Source organism: Aspergillus mulundensis (assembly GCF_003369625.1).
Source record: "Aspergillus mulundensis strain DSM 5745 chromosome Unknown scaffold_5, whole genome shotgun sequence".
Classification (NCBI taxonomy): Eukaryota; Fungi; Ascomycota; class Eurotiomycetes; order Eurotiales; family Aspergillaceae; genus Aspergillus; species Aspergillus mulundensis.
The window spans coordinates 421,255-438,249 of record NW_020797893.1 but is presented as its reverse complement, the minus strand read 5'-3'; the positions used below and the strand labels follow the sequence as shown (position 1 = coordinate 438,249).

Genomic DNA, 16,995 nt, shown 5'->3' with positions numbered 1-16,995 from the left:
GCTTTTTAATGTACACAAATACTCTACTCCCTCTATTTTCACCTTATCCCGCTAACACCTCGCATCCATCAGGCCAAATCAAAATGGTGCCTATGCAGTGTGGCTCTGCTTGATCAAAACTGAAGCCTTTTCAGCCACAGCATACAAAGTGCTCGTCAAGTGCCCGCAAAGCTGGAAAGGCAGGACCGAAGCATCAACCACTCGGACGTTTTTGGTGCCGTACACTTTAAGCTCAGGACTGACCACCCCACCCTTCTCTCGCGGAAGCATTCCAGCAGTTCCGACGGGGTGATAGTTGGGTCGATCTGATGGTTCATTAGCAACATGTTCCGGGATTCGACCGAAAGACACCTACAATTCTCATGAACCCAGTTCATCCAAGTCGAGCTTGACGAGTTCGCAGGGAGAGCATCTAAACTTGGAGAAACTTCATCTCCCACGATATTACTAAGTGGCGCGGTTCCGAAAGCCTTGCGGATAAATTGGGCCACTTCGACCTGTGCGGTGGCATCTTGTTCAAACATGAAGTAGTTCGGGTTGATAGCCGGGGGCTGAGAGGCGTTCGCCGATTGAATATGGACACTGCCCCTCGAGAAAGGAAGAAGCGGCCAATACTCACTGGCAAACGAGTTCCCGCTAGGAGCAAAGACAATCTCCGCATATGGAACCTGTGACTTGAAAATGAGATCGTACTGGAGCTTAAAAGCTTCCAGAAGATCGGATTCCTTCACCACGCCGTTGGAGGCTCTTGACAAGTTCTTTGCGTAGCCCGCGAGGTTGGTCTCAACGTACGATGCCAGGGCGGAGACGTTGTCGCCATAAATCTGGTTGACCGAGGGCAAAGCGGAGAATGTTGCGAGACCAGTCAAGTGATCATTACTTTCCCAGGTGAGAGCATTGTTCGTTTGATCCTGCAAGTTCTCGCCCACGGTCGGGAGGTTGATCTTCACAGGCACACCATGCTGATGGAGGATATCCGGGTTCCCAACGCCGGACAATTCAAGGAGTGCTGGCGACCTCAGTGCTCCGGCCGACAAGATGACCTCCTTGGAAGCATATATCTTCTCCACACCACGGGGACCCGTAACCTCAACTCCAATAGCAATTGCTTCACCTTGGGTGGTGTTTGCCCAGATGATCTTGTTCGCTTGCGTGTTTGAAATGATCTTCAGGTTCGAGCGGGATTCGTACGGCCAGTAGTACGCCCTGGCAGCATCCTCGCGAACATTCGCTTCTCTGTTGATTGTGTCGGGATGCACCGTGAATCCAACCATCTTGCCTCCTTCGGAATCGTGGTTGTAATGAACGCCCAGTTGCTCGAATGTCTCGTTGAGTACAGGGAACACGCTGCTGTTGGTCATTGACGTGGGCCAACCGACCTTCAATGGACCGTTCTTCCCATGGTAATCGGCGTCATAGTTGGCCCCATGCGCAATTTGGTCTTTCGTGGGCACATCGAACCCTTCCGACTTTTTATAGTATGGGAAGAGATTCTTCCAATTCCAACCCACATTTCCGACAACTTCCCAGTTATCGATTTGCACGTCTTCGGCTCGGGTGTAGGACATTCCTGCGAGGGGCTCAAGTAAGTAATGGTCTGGTGCAAAAGATAAAGGCGGAGCATACCATTGATCGTGCTTGTACCTCCGATAGCTTTTCCGGCTCGAATAGTCTGTTGCAGTCCTCCGGCATATGTCTGGTTCTCGGTCTGGTACGCCCAGTCTATCTCAGTGCCAAACGCCAAGCTATAACCTTGGACATAAGTGACATTGAAATTGTTGAGAACGGAATCTCCGGCCTCGATGACAGCCACGGTGATATTGTTCATTTCTGAGAGCCTGTTGGCGACAACCAACCCACTGGTCCCTCCGCCGACGACGACGAAATCATACTTCGGGGGCGAGCCATGCTGAACCTTTGCCGCAGCTCCCAGAGACAACGCTCCAAGAACAATAGAGGGAATCAACATTTTCGCCTATACCAGGAGATATCAGGATTCGACGACTGTTCTGTTTGCTATGTACAGATATCGACGGCAGAACAGGGCTCTTTTATACATCGCATCAAGTGTCCACACTGCTGTCAAATGCTGCAGGTACAGATTCGTGATGCTTGGTCCCATATTGAGGCAATTTGGCAAATATGATCTGTCATGCTTATGAAGCACCAAATCTTCTATGAAAATGGGTCCATTGACACCATAAAACGGGCTTCCGCGGCTGCCGCCCTATAGACGTGGATAATCTCCAATTCCCCTGGCCAATCGGAGGGACACAGGGGGTGAAGGACCCTAACAAATCTTTAATTTCGAGATTCTTATCAAGCAGAGTATAAGCATGCCGGAATTCTACCGCTGGGAGGTTTCGGGCCGAAAACGCTTTTCTAATCTGTGTCTATATCCGATTACCGTATCCGATGCTTCGGCATGCCGATTACGTGAAGTGAGAAGTCCGAGATGCAAAAAACAGGCCACGGGTTATCAAGCGTCTCGTCTGCTTTGAATTGTTTGCTCTCCTCAATGCCAATCGCAAGGATGTCCCAAATCGGTCGGTAACCAGTAAACTCCTACACCATCATCTGTCCCGTTTCCATGATATCTCGGCGACCTACTGTATACGGCGACATCAATTAAAATTTTTTGAGTCTGATCGAGCTCCTCCAGCATAACCTGCTACATAGATCCCGCACGCCAACATTGACAGGCTCTCTCAGCGAGTCGTAAAACTTGCGCATTTAGATGCTGCCAATGCTTTTCTTTGTCCTGTTCATGCCAATTCTAGTGGCATGAATAGAAACAGAGGGGAGTGTCCGGGGCCAATAAATATTGGAAAGAAAAGCTATCCCAGGGAGCTGCACTCTCTAACCTGCATATGATCAAATTGCTCTGACCAAGTATCCATGCTACGGACTTAGACCATAACATTCACTTAAGGTACCTATCTTGAAAATAGACATCATCTATACCTATGGCCGGACCTAGCATTCTAGCAAACAATCAAGTCCTGGACATGACCATATCATACTACGGACCATGACCGCACAAAGCGATCTTAGAACAGGTGGATTTTGCTTGTATGCAGGGCAGGGATGCAAAGACCACCAGCTAATAATCACCACAGCATCTGAAAAAAGACCACTTACAGGACTTTGTTTCAACCAGACCCTAATGGGTATTTCTATAAAGGTGCCTAAGACCCAATCACTGTGCAACCTTGTAACAAGACGACAACAAACCTGCCTGTCTTCAATGCTGCTTCAACAGGGCGAGGTGGCACGGGCCACATCACCAGGTACATCAGGCAAGAAATACTGCTGCCTGAGGCATAAATTAGTCAGTCGCTCAACTCGCTCCCCTCTTCCAATTACGTCGACTCAGCTTGTCTTGAATGATTTATCACCTTCTCGCCTCGCATCATAAACTTTCAACTCATACCTCGCTCACACTATCATCTCTGTCGCTTCTCTGGATTTTTCTCACGCTCGTCTTCCTCGAGATCGTCTATAGAATCCCCTCATCTTCCCTCTTTCCGACCCCGCGTTCTGAGCTCCCCAAGCTCCTCCCGCCGTCGGACTTCACCGCTGCTGTTTACTCCTGGGCCTGCTCTGAGAGCTCACAAATCATCAGTGCTTGAAAGTCTTGCTCAGCGCAAGGCTTTCATCTCCATACTTTCACCATTACCTCCTCCGACCTTCCAGTTCGTGACGCTGCGAAGCCGGGAAAGCGAAGAGCGTCTGCCGAGTCTGAAACTCGACCGGAGAAGAAGGCCATGACGGTATGCTCGGTCTGGTTACTAGTGTTAATCTATATGCTAAATAGATTAGGACTCCAAGATGGAGGTCGATACCCCCACGCTGGACACGGTCGAGAAGATCAAGCATGGCGAGATCGATGAGTCCCTGTACAGCCGACAGCTGTGAGCGCCCTACGGATACCCATCTTTCAACAGGGGACTAATTTTGCTAGGTATGTTCTTGGACATGAAGCCATGAAACGAATGGGCTCATCGAACGTCCTCGTTGTTGGTCTGAAAGGTCTGGGTGTCGAGATTGGTGAGTATAGTTGCTATCGACCCTACACGTCCAGACTCTAACCTTTCTAGCCAAAAACATTGCTCTCGCCGGTGTCAAATCGCTTACCCTATACGACCCTGCCCCCGTTGCTATCTCCGATCTCTCCTCCCAGTTCTTCCTTCAACCACAGGACGTTGGCAAGCCGCGTGCCGACGTCACCGCCCCTAGAGTTGCCGAGTTGAACTCGTATGTCCCGGTCACAATCCACGAAGGCAGCAATCTAGCGGATGATTTGGAACAACTGAAGCGCTACCAGGCAGTTGTCCTCACCCTTACCCCGTTGAAGGAGCAGCTGGCAATTGCGGACTTTTGCCACAAGAATGGCATTTACCTCACGATAGCGGATACCTTCGGTCTATTTGGGTACCTCTTCAACGATTTTGGGAAGAACTTTACCGTTGGCGACTCCACCGGTGAAGAGCCTGTAGGTGGAATCGTGGCCGACATCTCTGAGGAGGGTCTCGTTTCCGCGCTCGACGAGACTCGTCATGGCTTAGAGGACGGTGACTTTGTCACCTTTACCGAAGTCAAGGGTATGGAAGGCCTGAACAACAGTGCGCCTAGAAAAATCACCGTCAAGGGCCCCTACTCGTTCACCATTGGCGACGTGTCTGGCCTCGGTGCTTACCAGGGTGGTGGTCTGTTTACACAGGTCAAGATGCCCAAGTTCGTTGACTTTCAGCCGCTTTCCGAACAAATCAAGAAGCCGGAATTCTTGATCTCTGACTTTGCCAAATTCGACCGTCCTCAGCAGCTTCACATTGGTGTTCAAGCCCTCCACAAGTTTGCGGAGACCAAGGGACAATTCCCTCGTCCCCATCATGAGATCGATGCCCAGGAATTCTTGAAGATCGCGAACGATCTGGCATCTAGCCAAGAAGAGAAGGTTGAGTTAGACGAGAAGCTCCTTAAAGAGCTGAGTTACCAGGCTCAAGGTGACCTCAACCCCTTGGCTGCTTTCTTCGGAGGCATTGTTGCACAAGAAGTCCTCAAGGCAGTATCCGGAAAGTTTGGTCCCGTGCACCAGTGGCTCTACTTCGACTCGTTGGAGTCGCTGCCTACTTCGGTTACTCGTTCCGAAGAGACTTGCAAGCCTCTTGGAACTCGCTACGACGGCCAGATTGCTGTGTTCGGCAAAGAGTTCCAGGATAAGATTGCCAATCTTAACCAGTTCCTGGTCGGTGCAGGTGCTATTGGATGTGAGACGCTGAAGAACTGGGCTATGATGGGTCTAGGAACGGGTCCCAAGGGCAAGATCTATGTCACAGACATGGACCAGATCGAGAAGAGCAACCTCAACCGCCAATTCCTTTTCCGTACCAAAGATGTCGGCAAGCTCAAGAGTGAATGTGCTTCGGCTGCAGTTATTGCAATGAACCCAGAGCTCGAGGGCAAGATCGTTACGCTCAAAGACCGTGTGGGTCCTGATACTGAGGAAATCTTCAACGAAGATTTCTGGGAGGGTCTTGATGGAGTCACAAATGCTCTTGACAATGTTGAGGCCAGAACTTACGTCGATCGTCGCTGTGTCTTCTTCAGGAAGCCGCTCCTAGAAAGTGGTACCCTTGGTACCAAGGGCAATACTCAAGTCGTCCTTCCCCGTATTACTGAATCTTACTCCAGCTCCCAAGATCCCCCTGAGAAATCGTTCCCCATGTGTACACTCAAGAGTTTCCCCAACCGGATTGAGCATACAATTGCTTGGGCCAGAGACCTCTTCCAAACATACTTCGTTGGGCCTCCAGAGGCTGTCAACATGTATTTGTCTCAGTCAAACTACATTGAACAGACGCTCAAGCAGGCCGGCAACGAGAAGCAGACCTTGGAGCACCTGCGCGACTTTTTGGTGACCGAGAAACCCTTGACTTTTGACGATTGTATTGTGTGGGCGCGTAATCAGTTTGAAGCTCAATACAATAACGCCATCCAACAGCTGCTTTACAACTTCCCCAAAGACTCGACTACTTCAACAGGCCAGCCGTTCTGGTCAGGACCGAAGCGCGCTCCCACACCACTGAAGTTTGATAGCACCAACCCCACGCATCTCGGATTCGTCATCGCGGGCGCCAATCTTCATGCCTTCAACTACGGTATCAAGAACCCCGGTGCTGATAAGGGATATTATACAAAGGTCGTGGATAACATGATCATCCCGGAGTTCACGCCCAAGTCGGGTGTTAAAATCCAGGCCAATGAGAACGACCCTGATCCGAACGCTCAGCCTTCAGGGTCCTCGTTTGATGACAGTGACGAGATCAAAAAACTCGTCGATGTCCTTCCTTCGCCCAAGTCGCTTGCGGGATTCCGTCTAAACCCCGTTGAGTTTGAGAAGGACGATGATACCAACCATCACATCGACTTCATCACGGCAGCCAGTAACCTGCGCGCTGAGAACTACGATATTTCCCCGGCTGACCGTCACAAGACTAAGTTCATTGCCGGAAAGATTATTCCCGCCATTGCCACAACTACCGCGCTCGTCACTGGTCTGGTTGCCATGGAGCTGTTGAAGATCATCGACGGCAAGGATGACATCGAACAGTACAAGAATGGATTTGTGAACCTTGCGCTACCGTTCTTTGGCTTCAGTGAGCCTATTGCAAGCCCCAAGACCACGTACCAGGGCAAACAGGGTGAAGTGTCCATTGACCAGATTTGGGACCGCTTCGAGGTGGACGATATCCCTTTGCAGGACTTCCTCAAGCACTTCTCAGACCTGGGCTTGGAGATCAGCATGGTCAGCTCTGGTGTCAGCCTTCTCTATGCCAGCTTTTACGGCCCGTCCAAGGTAAAGGACCGCCTTCCAATGAAGTAAGTTACCACCGTGTACTGATCAATGGCCTCAATATTAATGTTCGTTTGCAACAGGATGAGCCAGCTAGTGGAGCACATCAGCAAGAAGCCAATTCCCGACCACCAAAGGAACGTTATCTTCGAGGTGACCGCTGAAGACCAGACCGAAGAAGATGTTGAGATCCCCTATGTTATGGTGAAGCGGAAGTGATGGTCAGAACGAGTGTCTGAATATCCATGAACGTTGAAAATTATAACCCTGTTCGGCCATAAGATATCTACACATTGGTTTACCATATAGGTACCCTTTAGATGATTCTCAATTCAACCATTCTTCAAACTCGTGCTCCATAATTTGTCTTAGGTGGTGATGAGGCAATCATTTATCAGCACCCGATCCGGCTTAAAGCCAAGCTTAGTGACCCCTCACGTAATCCACGTCATGGTCTGCGGCCTCCCCGCATCTTTCTTCGAGCCTCGTATATATCTACCTTGTGCTGCCTCTTGCTTTTGTTCTTCATGTTTCCCGTATTGCAACGAGTCAATCAGCTCACGCAGCACATACCGCCTTTCAGCCTACTCTCAAGGCCGTCAAGCTCGAGCATCGTCAGAAACGTTTTCCCCGCACCACTCGCCGTTCGCAATATGGCTGTAAGTTATCTTACCGTTCACCTAGCCTTGATCCTTTACTAAACAAGGCGCTTCCAGACCGATAACTCCAACAAAATTACCAATTGGGTGAACCCCGGCGATAAATCTGGCGAATTCAAGCGCCAGGCTTCGGTCTTCCGGAACTGGATCTCCAGGGAAGCTGGAGCTGAGTTTCCGCCCGAGAAGGATCGATACCACCTCTATGTCTCTTATGCCTGCCCTTGGGGTGAGTATACTTGCTTGTAGCATCAAGCGAGAATCACAAGCTCACCTTCGCAGCACACCGAACCCTGATCGCCCGCAAGCTAAAGGGCCTCGACGACATCATCTCATACACATCGGTGCACTGGCACTTGGGCGAAAAAGGTGTGAACCCCAAAACCTATAGCCCATCCAAAAGATACTGATCCTTCAATCAAATAGGCTGGCGCTTTGCTACCCCCGACGAAGACATCCCCGGCGCAAGCACAATCCCAGACCCAATCCACTCCGAATACACCCACCTCCGCGACATCTATTTCGCCAACGAGCCCGACTACACCGGCCGCTTCACGGTCCCGGTCCTCTACGACAAGAAAACAAAGCGCATCGTCAGCAACGAGTCCTCCGAAATCATCCGCATGTTCTACTACGAATTCGACGACCTCCTGCCCGCCCAATACCAGAAAGTCGACCTCTTCCCTCCCCCTCTCCGCGAGCAGATCGACGCCACAAACGCATGGGTCTACGACGACGTGAACAACGGCGTGTACAAGTCTGGCTTTGCGACGACCCAGGAGGCGTACGAGAAGAACGTCACGACGCTGTTTTCCTCCCTCGACAGGATCGAGAAGCACCTTGCGGAATCGAAATCGCCGTATTTCTTTGGCGATGACATCACCGAGGCGGATATCCGGCTCTACACCACAATCGTCCGCTTTGACCCTGTCTACGTGCAGCACTTCAAGTGCAACATCCGGGATATCCGCTCTGGATACCCGGCTATCCATGCTTGGTTGAGAAAGCTGTACTGGGATGTTCCGGCGTTCAAGGAGACGACGCAGTTTGAGCATATCAAGAAGCACTACACGAAGAGTCATTCGCAGATTAACCCCTTTGGCATTACGCCTGTGGGCCCGACGCCAGATATCCTCCCTAAGAATGAGGAGGTGAATGCTGTGAATAAGCTATGAATTTGGTTTATTGTTTGGGTACTGCCAGGATCGAGCCTTCCGAGACGTTATATATTTTCTTCTAATATAGCTTGTCTAGCAGTGAAGGGACAAAAAGAAACAATCAGATATCCGCCTATCTATGAGCTATATATTCTATCCTAACAAGTATCTCGACAAGCCCCTAATTTGATACAAATGAAAGATAGAGAAAATTTTCACTCTGCGGGCAATCTAATTGTACATATGGGTTAGCAAGAAAGAAATAAAAATAAAACTCCATATGATGCTTTATCGCAGGACGCCTTGCCATGCGAGTGTAGATTTGCTGCAATAAAAGCCGTGCCAAAAAGAACCACTTCGGAAACGATGATTGATGCCCCGCTGACAACAATCGAAGAGATTAGCTATCTAAAGCATATGCATTTCGAAGGTCGGCGAGTAAGATGCAAGAGATAGGTGACGAGTATAGTAGGAACAAGGTCAACGTATTTGCATATAATTTAGCAAACACAAAAATGGGTAGATGGATTTCCATAATCAGAACCATGATGTCGCACTGAAAGCGATCAATTGGTTCAAGGGTATCTCGGTAAACGCTTTTTAAGGACCCAACAAGAAGATAAATTGTGCATGTGGCGGAATTGAGCGATGTCGACGAGTTAAGGTGCCGACGGGTGGCGAATTCGATGATTTAAGGGGCCCGGGAGCCGATATGACACCTCGAGGTTGGTGCTCCAGCCGTTGAAACAAAGGTGAAGGCCCTGCTCTTTGCTCTGGCATTCGTTCTCGGCGTTCTCCTTAATACGGCCAACGAAAGTCTCCTTTGAGTCGCTCTAGGACAAACCGCAATGTCCAATGCCAAGGCGAAACGGCCTACTTAAGCCCAAGCATCCGTTTTGAGTTCTCGTAGACAATGTAGCTGATAGACACTGCGGGGGCGACCTTGAGCATATTCGGCGTGAGCCCCTTGTAGAATCCGCGGAGGCCTTCAGCTTGAACGGTTTTGCGGGCAACGTCCATGACGCTGTCGTAGGTTGTGGGGTGTAGGACGGTGCCTTGTGCCTGCATCCGCGTTCGAAGAACATTCAAGGGATAGACAACCGACGCGCTAAGACCTCCGCTAATAGCGCCAATGGCACCTGTGGTGAAGTTGGAGAGAGGAACGTCGTCCTCGTGGCAGCCGTGTTGACGAGCTTTCCGAGCAAGGAGGGTGCGTTTTAGGTACTCAAAGGTCGACAGATCAATGGCGGCATAAGGAAACATTCCAACCAGGCCAAGCGGCAAACCACGAAAGAAGCCGAAAATGCCGTTCTTGTTCCACACTTTTCGGGCTGTCGCCGCTATGAGTTGATTGCCTTTTAAGCCACCTTCGACGACTTCACATTGCATTCGGCTGGCACGATATGTTAGCCACATGAAAGTATGGCAGAGGCAGGAGACTGAACACTTACAACTTCAAAGTATCAAGAGGATAAACAAAGCACCTGCAACTATGTTAGATGGTCACTTTTGAGTGATACCTTGGTAACATACTGAGCAACCATTCCACCACATCCGCCAGACAAAAACTGTGAAGTGGGTTTGAGGCGCTTGGGATCATTGTGACCCTCGAGGCGAGCGAAAGCCCGTTTCGCGGACTGTAAAATGTCATTAAACATCTATACCGTGTGCGTGCTCGACAGGTAATCTAACCTCATAGGCTCCAAATTTTATGGCCGACTCAGGCATGACCTTGACAACATTCAACCCGTTGCCTTTTCCCGTCAGCGTGTTTCATATGTTATGAAGATGTCGCATACCAGCAAAAAGACTCCGGATACCCCCAGCCTTCCATAGCTCTTTCAGTGCAACAACCAGGGACTTGGAAGCTCTCCCAGCGGCCTTGAGCGGAGCTCCATCTTTGGCGGCAGTGACAGCGGGGGATGGGGATCCGGTCTTCGCAATGAGATAGACTTTCAGACGGTCCAATGGCGCAGTGGCTGTCCTGGATACGGCGCCCGCGATGCCACCAGCAATAAAATAACCTAGTTGAGGAGTATTCTCGGTCAACTTCTGTTCATAATATCGAAAGGACATCCACATGGCGACGGTCCTGGGGATGGGCAGCCACTCCAATTCTAGGTCGCCGTCACAGCCGGAGGTATCATTCGCGAACGAGGACTGTGGAGCTTCCGCATGGGCTGACGGGAAGAGGGCTGTCAAAGAGTGCGCTGGGAAGATATTGTGCAAAAATGTTCTGATGGCCAAAATATAACGTCTAAGAAACGAGTGGTCTGTACCTAAACCCTGCAGATCGTTGATGTGGACATCTCCTTCCGGGTTTAGATTTCCCGTGGCACTGTAGTATGACAGAACGGCGTGCAGGTCGTAGGAAGAGTAACCGGACAGAAAGAGAAGAAAGTCCCTGCGTGACAGGAACCGATTAGCGAGCTACACGAGCGATGTCCCGTGAGGTATGCTCACCTCCACTCTGGATAAGTGATAACACCATCCTGATTCGTATCCACGTCTGCGAAAAACTCATCGAGTTTGGAGTTGGAAACAGTGACGCCCGCCTTCGAGAACGCGGCCTTGAGCTCGCTTTTGTCAATTTCCCCGTTATTGTTGCGATCGATGCTTTTGAAGAGCTGCCATAGCTCCAGTTCGGCACGGTCGACGAAAGACCGGAATTCTAGGAAGTATTAGGTTGATCAAATCACCAGTTGGTGGCAGGCGCTCGAGTATCAGGACTCGTCACGATTCCGATGACGTGTGATCTTACCGGAATACTCTATGATCCCATCCCCGTTGTAGTCGACCGACCGGAAGATGCTCCGCAGCATAGTGTCAGCATTCTTTAGAGCTAGTGAGCGCAAAATAGTTAGCACCACCATTACTGCGAGTCAGGCGCCAACAAGAGCACGGGATGAGGTCATGGAGGAGCTCACGGTGATCGATCCTCCTCAGACCCTTTTTCAACCCATTGTAATCAAGATGCTCCTTCTTTTCCGCGCCCAGACGCGCCCAGAGCCTGGCAACTCTTTCGTCGCATTCGGATTTCGACTCGCCGCCGGCCATATTCGGTTGGAGTTATATTATTACCGGGCTCCCGTCATTATTTTGATGGAGGGGTCAAGAATGCGCGGTGTGAGTGTATCCCCGTGGATGTAGGGGAGAAGTGGCGTATGGATAGCAGGGGCATCGAATCTGCAAGTTATAATGATAGCAGAGGGGTTGCTGATATCGCAGATGGGGGTTCAGGCCTGATAATGGCCATGAGAAATCCCGCAGCAGTGATTTGCTTCACAAATTATTGCGGGCAGGAGAAAGAAAATTCCGAGCCAGAACTCATGGGGAGGAACCGGCCCGGTGATCGGCCTCACTATACCTTTCTGGGAAGCCTACTACTGTAGCCTGGAGCCTCGGTCTCGTCTACACACCCAGTGCTGCGTTCATCAGAAGAGGGGACCATGCCAGAACGGTAGCTTCAAGCAAGCAAAACATTCATATATATATATATATAGAGTGGGGCTGTTGTCATCACTGAACGACTTGTCTTGACCTGCCATGATGAGGACAACATCGACTTGGACCTGAGCAAATCCGGAGACTTCATCATCGAATCATGGCAGCTAACTACTGGGCTTCAACCCAGCGAAGGCACTGGCTATTTACCAGGGAGCGCTTGGCGGAAATTAGGGAGAGCTTCAAGGAGAAAGACAAAGCTGCGCATTCGCAGTTCCCGCTGCCAGATCAACGACTGCTCAATATCTATTTCAACCAGCGTAAGGCTGATACCATAAGAACAGGGAGATCTAAACTAAGTATTAAGCAGAGCTCATCAAACTCGGCAAGAGGATGGCAACCAGGCAGCAAGCACTAGCCACGGCTCAGGTGTATATCAAACGATACTACACTAAGAACGAGATCAGGAACACGAACCCGTATCTTGTTCTGACTACGGCCTTTTATCTCGCCTGCAAAATGGAAGAATGCCCTCAGCACATCAGATTCGTGGTCGGCGAGGCTCGGGGTCTCTGGCCAGGTATGCGAATGCTCGAACGCCTACCATCCGGTCATCGCTAACGCACCATAAGAGTTTATCGCTCCTGACGTCTCCAAAGTCGGCGAGTGCGAGTTCTCGCTGATTTCAGAAATGCAAGCCCAAATGATTGTGCATCATCCCTACCGAACTCTATCGGAGCTCCAGCCTGAGCTATCCCTCACGTCTGATGAGATTGCGCTTGCATGGTCAGTGATCAACGATCACTACCTCACTGACTTGTCTTTGTTGTATCCGCCTCACGTTATCGCAGTCATGGCCGTCATTGTCGCTGTTGTTTTCAAGCCCAGCAGCCAGACAGGATTCCATGGCTCTGCGGCTCCAATAGCAGGGGCAATGCGAGACGGCGGTATGAATATTCTAGCGGCCCTCGGTGACAAGGGAGGAGCTGGTCCTCCTCCCAGGATTCAGAAGCTCATAGCATGGCTTGCCGAGAGTGAGGTCGACATTAAGGCGGTGATTGAGTCGACCCAGGAGTTGGTGTCACTATACGAAGTATGGGAACAATACAGTGAGAAGAATTGCAAGGAGCTTCTAGGCCGCTTGGTAAAGAGCAAAAGCTTGGACAAATGAGGATGAGCGTCTATTCGATTGTATATACTTTGGCTTTAGAGCACGCATTCTTGGTTTGGTCATTATTTCAATCATTTCAATATACTCGACCGAAAGCTACTTTTTATATTCTGATGGGCCAGTGCCGATGGCCGCATCCGGCGGAGTTCGGTGCAGCTTTCTTAAAAAACCTAGCGAGCCATGCGACCATGGTCAGGAATGCGATTAAGGTCAAGGTTACATGGGCTCTTGAGCAATCCTCTCTTTCAAATACCTAGCCAACCTTCCTACTGTAACATAAAGATAGCCACTACTCCGTACTACTATCCCATACTCTGGGTACATGCGGTGTGCTAACAACCAGGACCGCATATCCACATGTTAGACACCTACTTCTTACGGAGCATATTTACCTCCTAAATCCGTGGAAGTCGGACGACGTTCATATCGGAAGTTGCGTCAAGTGAGAGCATAGTGTGGAATCGAGTGGTCTGTCTTTGCCACTCGATTTATTGTATGGAGTGTGGAGGAGCAGCAACATATACTCGGGGTAGATATGCGATAGTTGCCAGGATATGCCCAGCTCTCAAGTCGATCAATTTCACGTCATGGAATAAGGTTCAACGCCGTATTGTTGCTCGTATGTGCTGTGCCACTGCACTGACGAAGTAATGATATCTGTTGTTTTGATTGTCCCATTTCTACAGCAATGGGGGTGCTCCACATACGGAGTAGTTATGTAATTGTTTTGGTAGGGCTGTAGCGGAACGAATGAGGCGAATATGGATAATTCTCGGGAGGCATTGCTCCGCTGATGGCAATATTGGAGAGCCTCCAAGGTAGAGTCATGAAGGTATGAACTCATTGACATGCCTTCCCCTTGGGGATTCTGTGGCGGAAATGTTACCGTTTGATGACTCAATAATTGAAGGATTGAGGGGCGCAGACAATCATGTTGATCCGAGACGCTCAGACAGCAATAGATGCAAAGCCACAATTGTGGCTTGTGCGGCAGGATCATGCCAGGGTTAGATCCGAGAATCGGATGTTTCTGTTGATTCCGTTCTCCGCCGGCCCCCTGATTCCTGTGAGAAATTAGGTCTTACCATCTTACTGTGTTCTTCGTTGGTTAGTCAGAGTACTACTTACTGCGGAGAGAGCTCATGGAAGCTGTTCTGGGATGGTCTTTACCATGTTGTTGCTCTAATGAGGGCTACTTGAGTCCGTCGAAGATGGCGCCCGTTCGTGCATACAGGTTGGCCCACCCCGTCTGTAGCTGACCGCAGCTTAATTAAGCTAAGGTAAGCAAGCCAAGCTTGCTTAATTAAAATCCTTAGCCTACCTTATATTTTTAATAAATTTTATTTTATACCTTATTAGTATTTTAAAAAAAATAATTTTATAGTATTTTAAATTACTTTACTATAGCTTTAACTAATAATCCCCTTAATAATCCTATAATTAATACACTTATTAATTTATTAATACTAACACCTTTGCCTTAGCCAGCTATTAAAAAAGTTTTTATAAATTAACTAGGCTTTTTTAATAAATAAAAATAAAATATTTTTTAAGAGTGTAATTAAGCCTAAAAAGCTAATTTTAATAATAAAATATAAAAATTTTTAATTACTTTTAAAGTACTTTTTAATTACTTTTTTAAAAGCTACTAGTATTAATACTAGTAACTACTAGCTAAATATACCCTATTTTAATTTATTATTTTTAATTTATTAATTACTTACTAAAGTATCCTGCTACTAATTTTAATAACTATATATATATTATTTATATAAATAAAATAACAGGCGCATAGTCCTAAGAAAAAATATATAATATATATAAGTTTATATTTTTTAAAAATTAATTATTAATTACTTTAGTTTATATATTACAAGGTAAAAGTTAAAAGTATAAAATAAATTTTTAACTAGTTTTTTAAGTAAATATATAGTAAATTTTACTTTAATTACTTTAAGGTTAAGGTTTATAAGTATTTAAATTTAAAATTATAAAATATTACCTATTAAAAGGTTAAAAAAAATTTTTTAAATAAAATATATAATAAATACAGAAAGATTATAATAAGCAAAGCTTTTTTAAAAGTTAAAGCTATATATAAGTAAGTTAAAACTAGTTTTATTATTTTAAAATTATTTTATTAACTAAGCCTGTTTAGCCTTTTTTAAATAATTTAAAAATACTTTAAAAGTAAAAAGGCATGCCTATAAATAATTCCTACCTGCAGGCCTATTTTATAAAAGTATATTATATTAATAAGTAGCCCTAATTTTAAAGTATAAACTAGTTTTTAATTACTTTAAAATATTTTTAATATATATTATTACTATATAGCATGCCTATATAATAATTAATATAATTTTAATAAGTATTTTATATTTAACTTATTTAACTAGGCTTAAAGTATTAATATTAAGCTATTTTAGGCTTGCTTTAAGGTTTTAGCCCTAGCTAATTTTAAAAAATATAACATGGTTAAGTTTATTACTAGTTAAAAAAAAAATATAGTATATAAGATTAAAACTAGTTTTTTAAAAATAAAACTAGTTTTATAAGTATTTTTTTTTAAAACCTTAAAACTACTTACTAACTACTTTATTTAGGCTAAAGCCACCTATAAAAAAAAAAAACTTAAAAAAATTAAGTATAAGGTTATATTTAATATTTTTATTTTTTTAAATTAGTTAGGATATTTTTTTACTATAATAGTTTTTTAAGGCATGTATATTTATTCTCCCTTTTTATTAAATTAATCTTTAAAGGCTATTTTTAATAAGGTTATTAAGTTTATTTGCAAGATGTAAGATCCTAACCTTATAATAGGTATATAAACTATTTTATAAGTAGTTTTATTTAATACTAAATTACTTTTAAGTTAATTTTTAAAAAGTCCAGCCCTTTAAAATTTTTATTAATAATATAATAACTAAATATTATTTTAGATTTATAATAGCTTTGTAAACCAAGATTATTTTTTTATTATTATTATAAAAAAAAGGGCTTTACTTTACCCTAAAAGCCGGGAAATAGCTAATATATAATTTTAGCTTTTAGTTAAGCTAAACTTTAAAATATTTAGCTTATTCCATGCCCTAAAAACTAGTTACTAATTATTTAAAAAGTATTATTACTAAAGGCTTGTTACCCATAAAAATATTATTATAGTTATTTATATATTTAATAAGTAAATTAAGCTTTTAGCCTTACTAAACTTTTTTAAAGTTAATATATTTTATAAGCGTGTTAAAAGTATTTTTAATAAGGTTATTTTTATTATATTCCTGCTAAAGCATGGTAAAAGTAAGTTAAAAAGTACTTTTTAAGTACTTTACTTACCTATATTTTACCTTTTTTTTAAAACTAGTTATTAACTATTTTTAGTTTTTATATTATTACGTGTTTTTATTAATATTAAAACTATAAATAAATATTTTTTACTTTTTAAAAAGATTTTTAGCCTTATTACTTTTATGCAGGGGTTTTTTAGCCAGTTTTTTTACCTTTATAATATTAATATTAAGGGTATTATAATAAATATATATGTAAAGCAAATAGCTAGTAAGCTTTATATAAAATTACTTTTACCTTAGGCTAAACTAGTTTTAGGATTAGGCTAATACTTTTAAAAAAAAGATTTTTATAGTTATATTTAAACATAGTAGTTAGAAAATATTTTTATTATATATTATATTTACTTTTTTTAAATTATTT

At 45.4% G+C, this 16,995-nt stretch overlaps 5 protein-coding genes across 5 annotated transcripts; 3 read left to right on the top strand and 2 right to left on the bottom strand.

The window, feature by feature from the left end:
- Positions 1-90: 90 nt before the first annotated feature.
- Positions 91-1,969, bottom strand: DSM5745_05503 (GMC family oxidoreductase; the record flags this gene model as incomplete). The annotated part of the gene is made up of 3 exons (XM_026747519.1): positions 91-305; positions 356-1,570; positions 1,627-1,969. The coding sequence occupies 3 exons, from the start codon at positions 1,967-1,969 to the stop codon at positions 91-93; spliced, it is 1,773 nt and encodes a 590-aa protein (XP_026603351.1).
- A 1,417-nt stretch (positions 1,970-3,386) lies between these two features.
- ubaA (E1 ubiquitin-activating protein ubaA) lies at positions 3,387-7,075 on the top strand (the record flags this gene model as incomplete). The annotated part of the gene is made up of 6 exons (XM_026747518.1): positions 3,387-3,624; positions 3,697-3,773; positions 3,823-3,914; positions 3,965-4,050; positions 4,101-6,882; positions 6,940-7,075. The coding sequence occupies 6 exons, from the start codon at positions 3,387-3,389 to the stop codon at positions 7,073-7,075; spliced, it is 3,411 nt and encodes a 1,136-aa protein (XP_026603350.1).
- Positions 7,076-7,383: 308 nt separating this feature from the next.
- Positions 7,384-8,687, top strand: DSM5745_05501 (glutathione S-transferase family protein; the record flags this gene model as incomplete). The annotated part of the gene is made up of 4 exons (XM_026747517.1): positions 7,384-7,515; positions 7,573-7,741; positions 7,795-7,881; positions 7,939-8,687. 4 exons carry the CDS (start codon positions 7,384-7,386, stop codon positions 8,685-8,687), a joined length of 1,137 nt encoding a protein of 378 aa, XP_026603349.1.
- An 855-nt stretch (positions 8,688-9,542) lies between these two features.
- DSM5745_05500 (calcium-binding mitochondrial carrier protein) lies at positions 9,543-11,726 on the bottom strand (the record flags this gene model as incomplete). The annotated part of the gene is made up of 8 exons (XM_026747516.1): positions 9,543-10,062; positions 10,121-10,153; positions 10,203-10,306; positions 10,362-10,423; positions 10,469-11,073; positions 11,133-11,340; positions 11,431-11,511; positions 11,597-11,726. 8 exons carry the CDS (start codon positions 11,724-11,726, stop codon positions 9,543-9,545), a joined length of 1,743 nt encoding a protein of 580 aa, XP_026603348.1.
- A 547-nt stretch (positions 11,727-12,273) lies between these two features.
- Positions 12,274-13,284, top strand: ssn8 (cyclin-dependent protein serine/threonine kinase regulator SSN8; the record flags this gene model as incomplete). The annotated part of the gene is made up of 3 exons (XM_026747515.1): positions 12,274-12,433; positions 12,484-12,693; positions 12,746-13,284. 3 exons carry the CDS (start codon positions 12,274-12,276, stop codon positions 13,282-13,284), a joined length of 909 nt encoding a protein of 302 aa, XP_026603347.1.
- Positions 13,285-16,995: the final 3,711 nt, after the last annotated feature.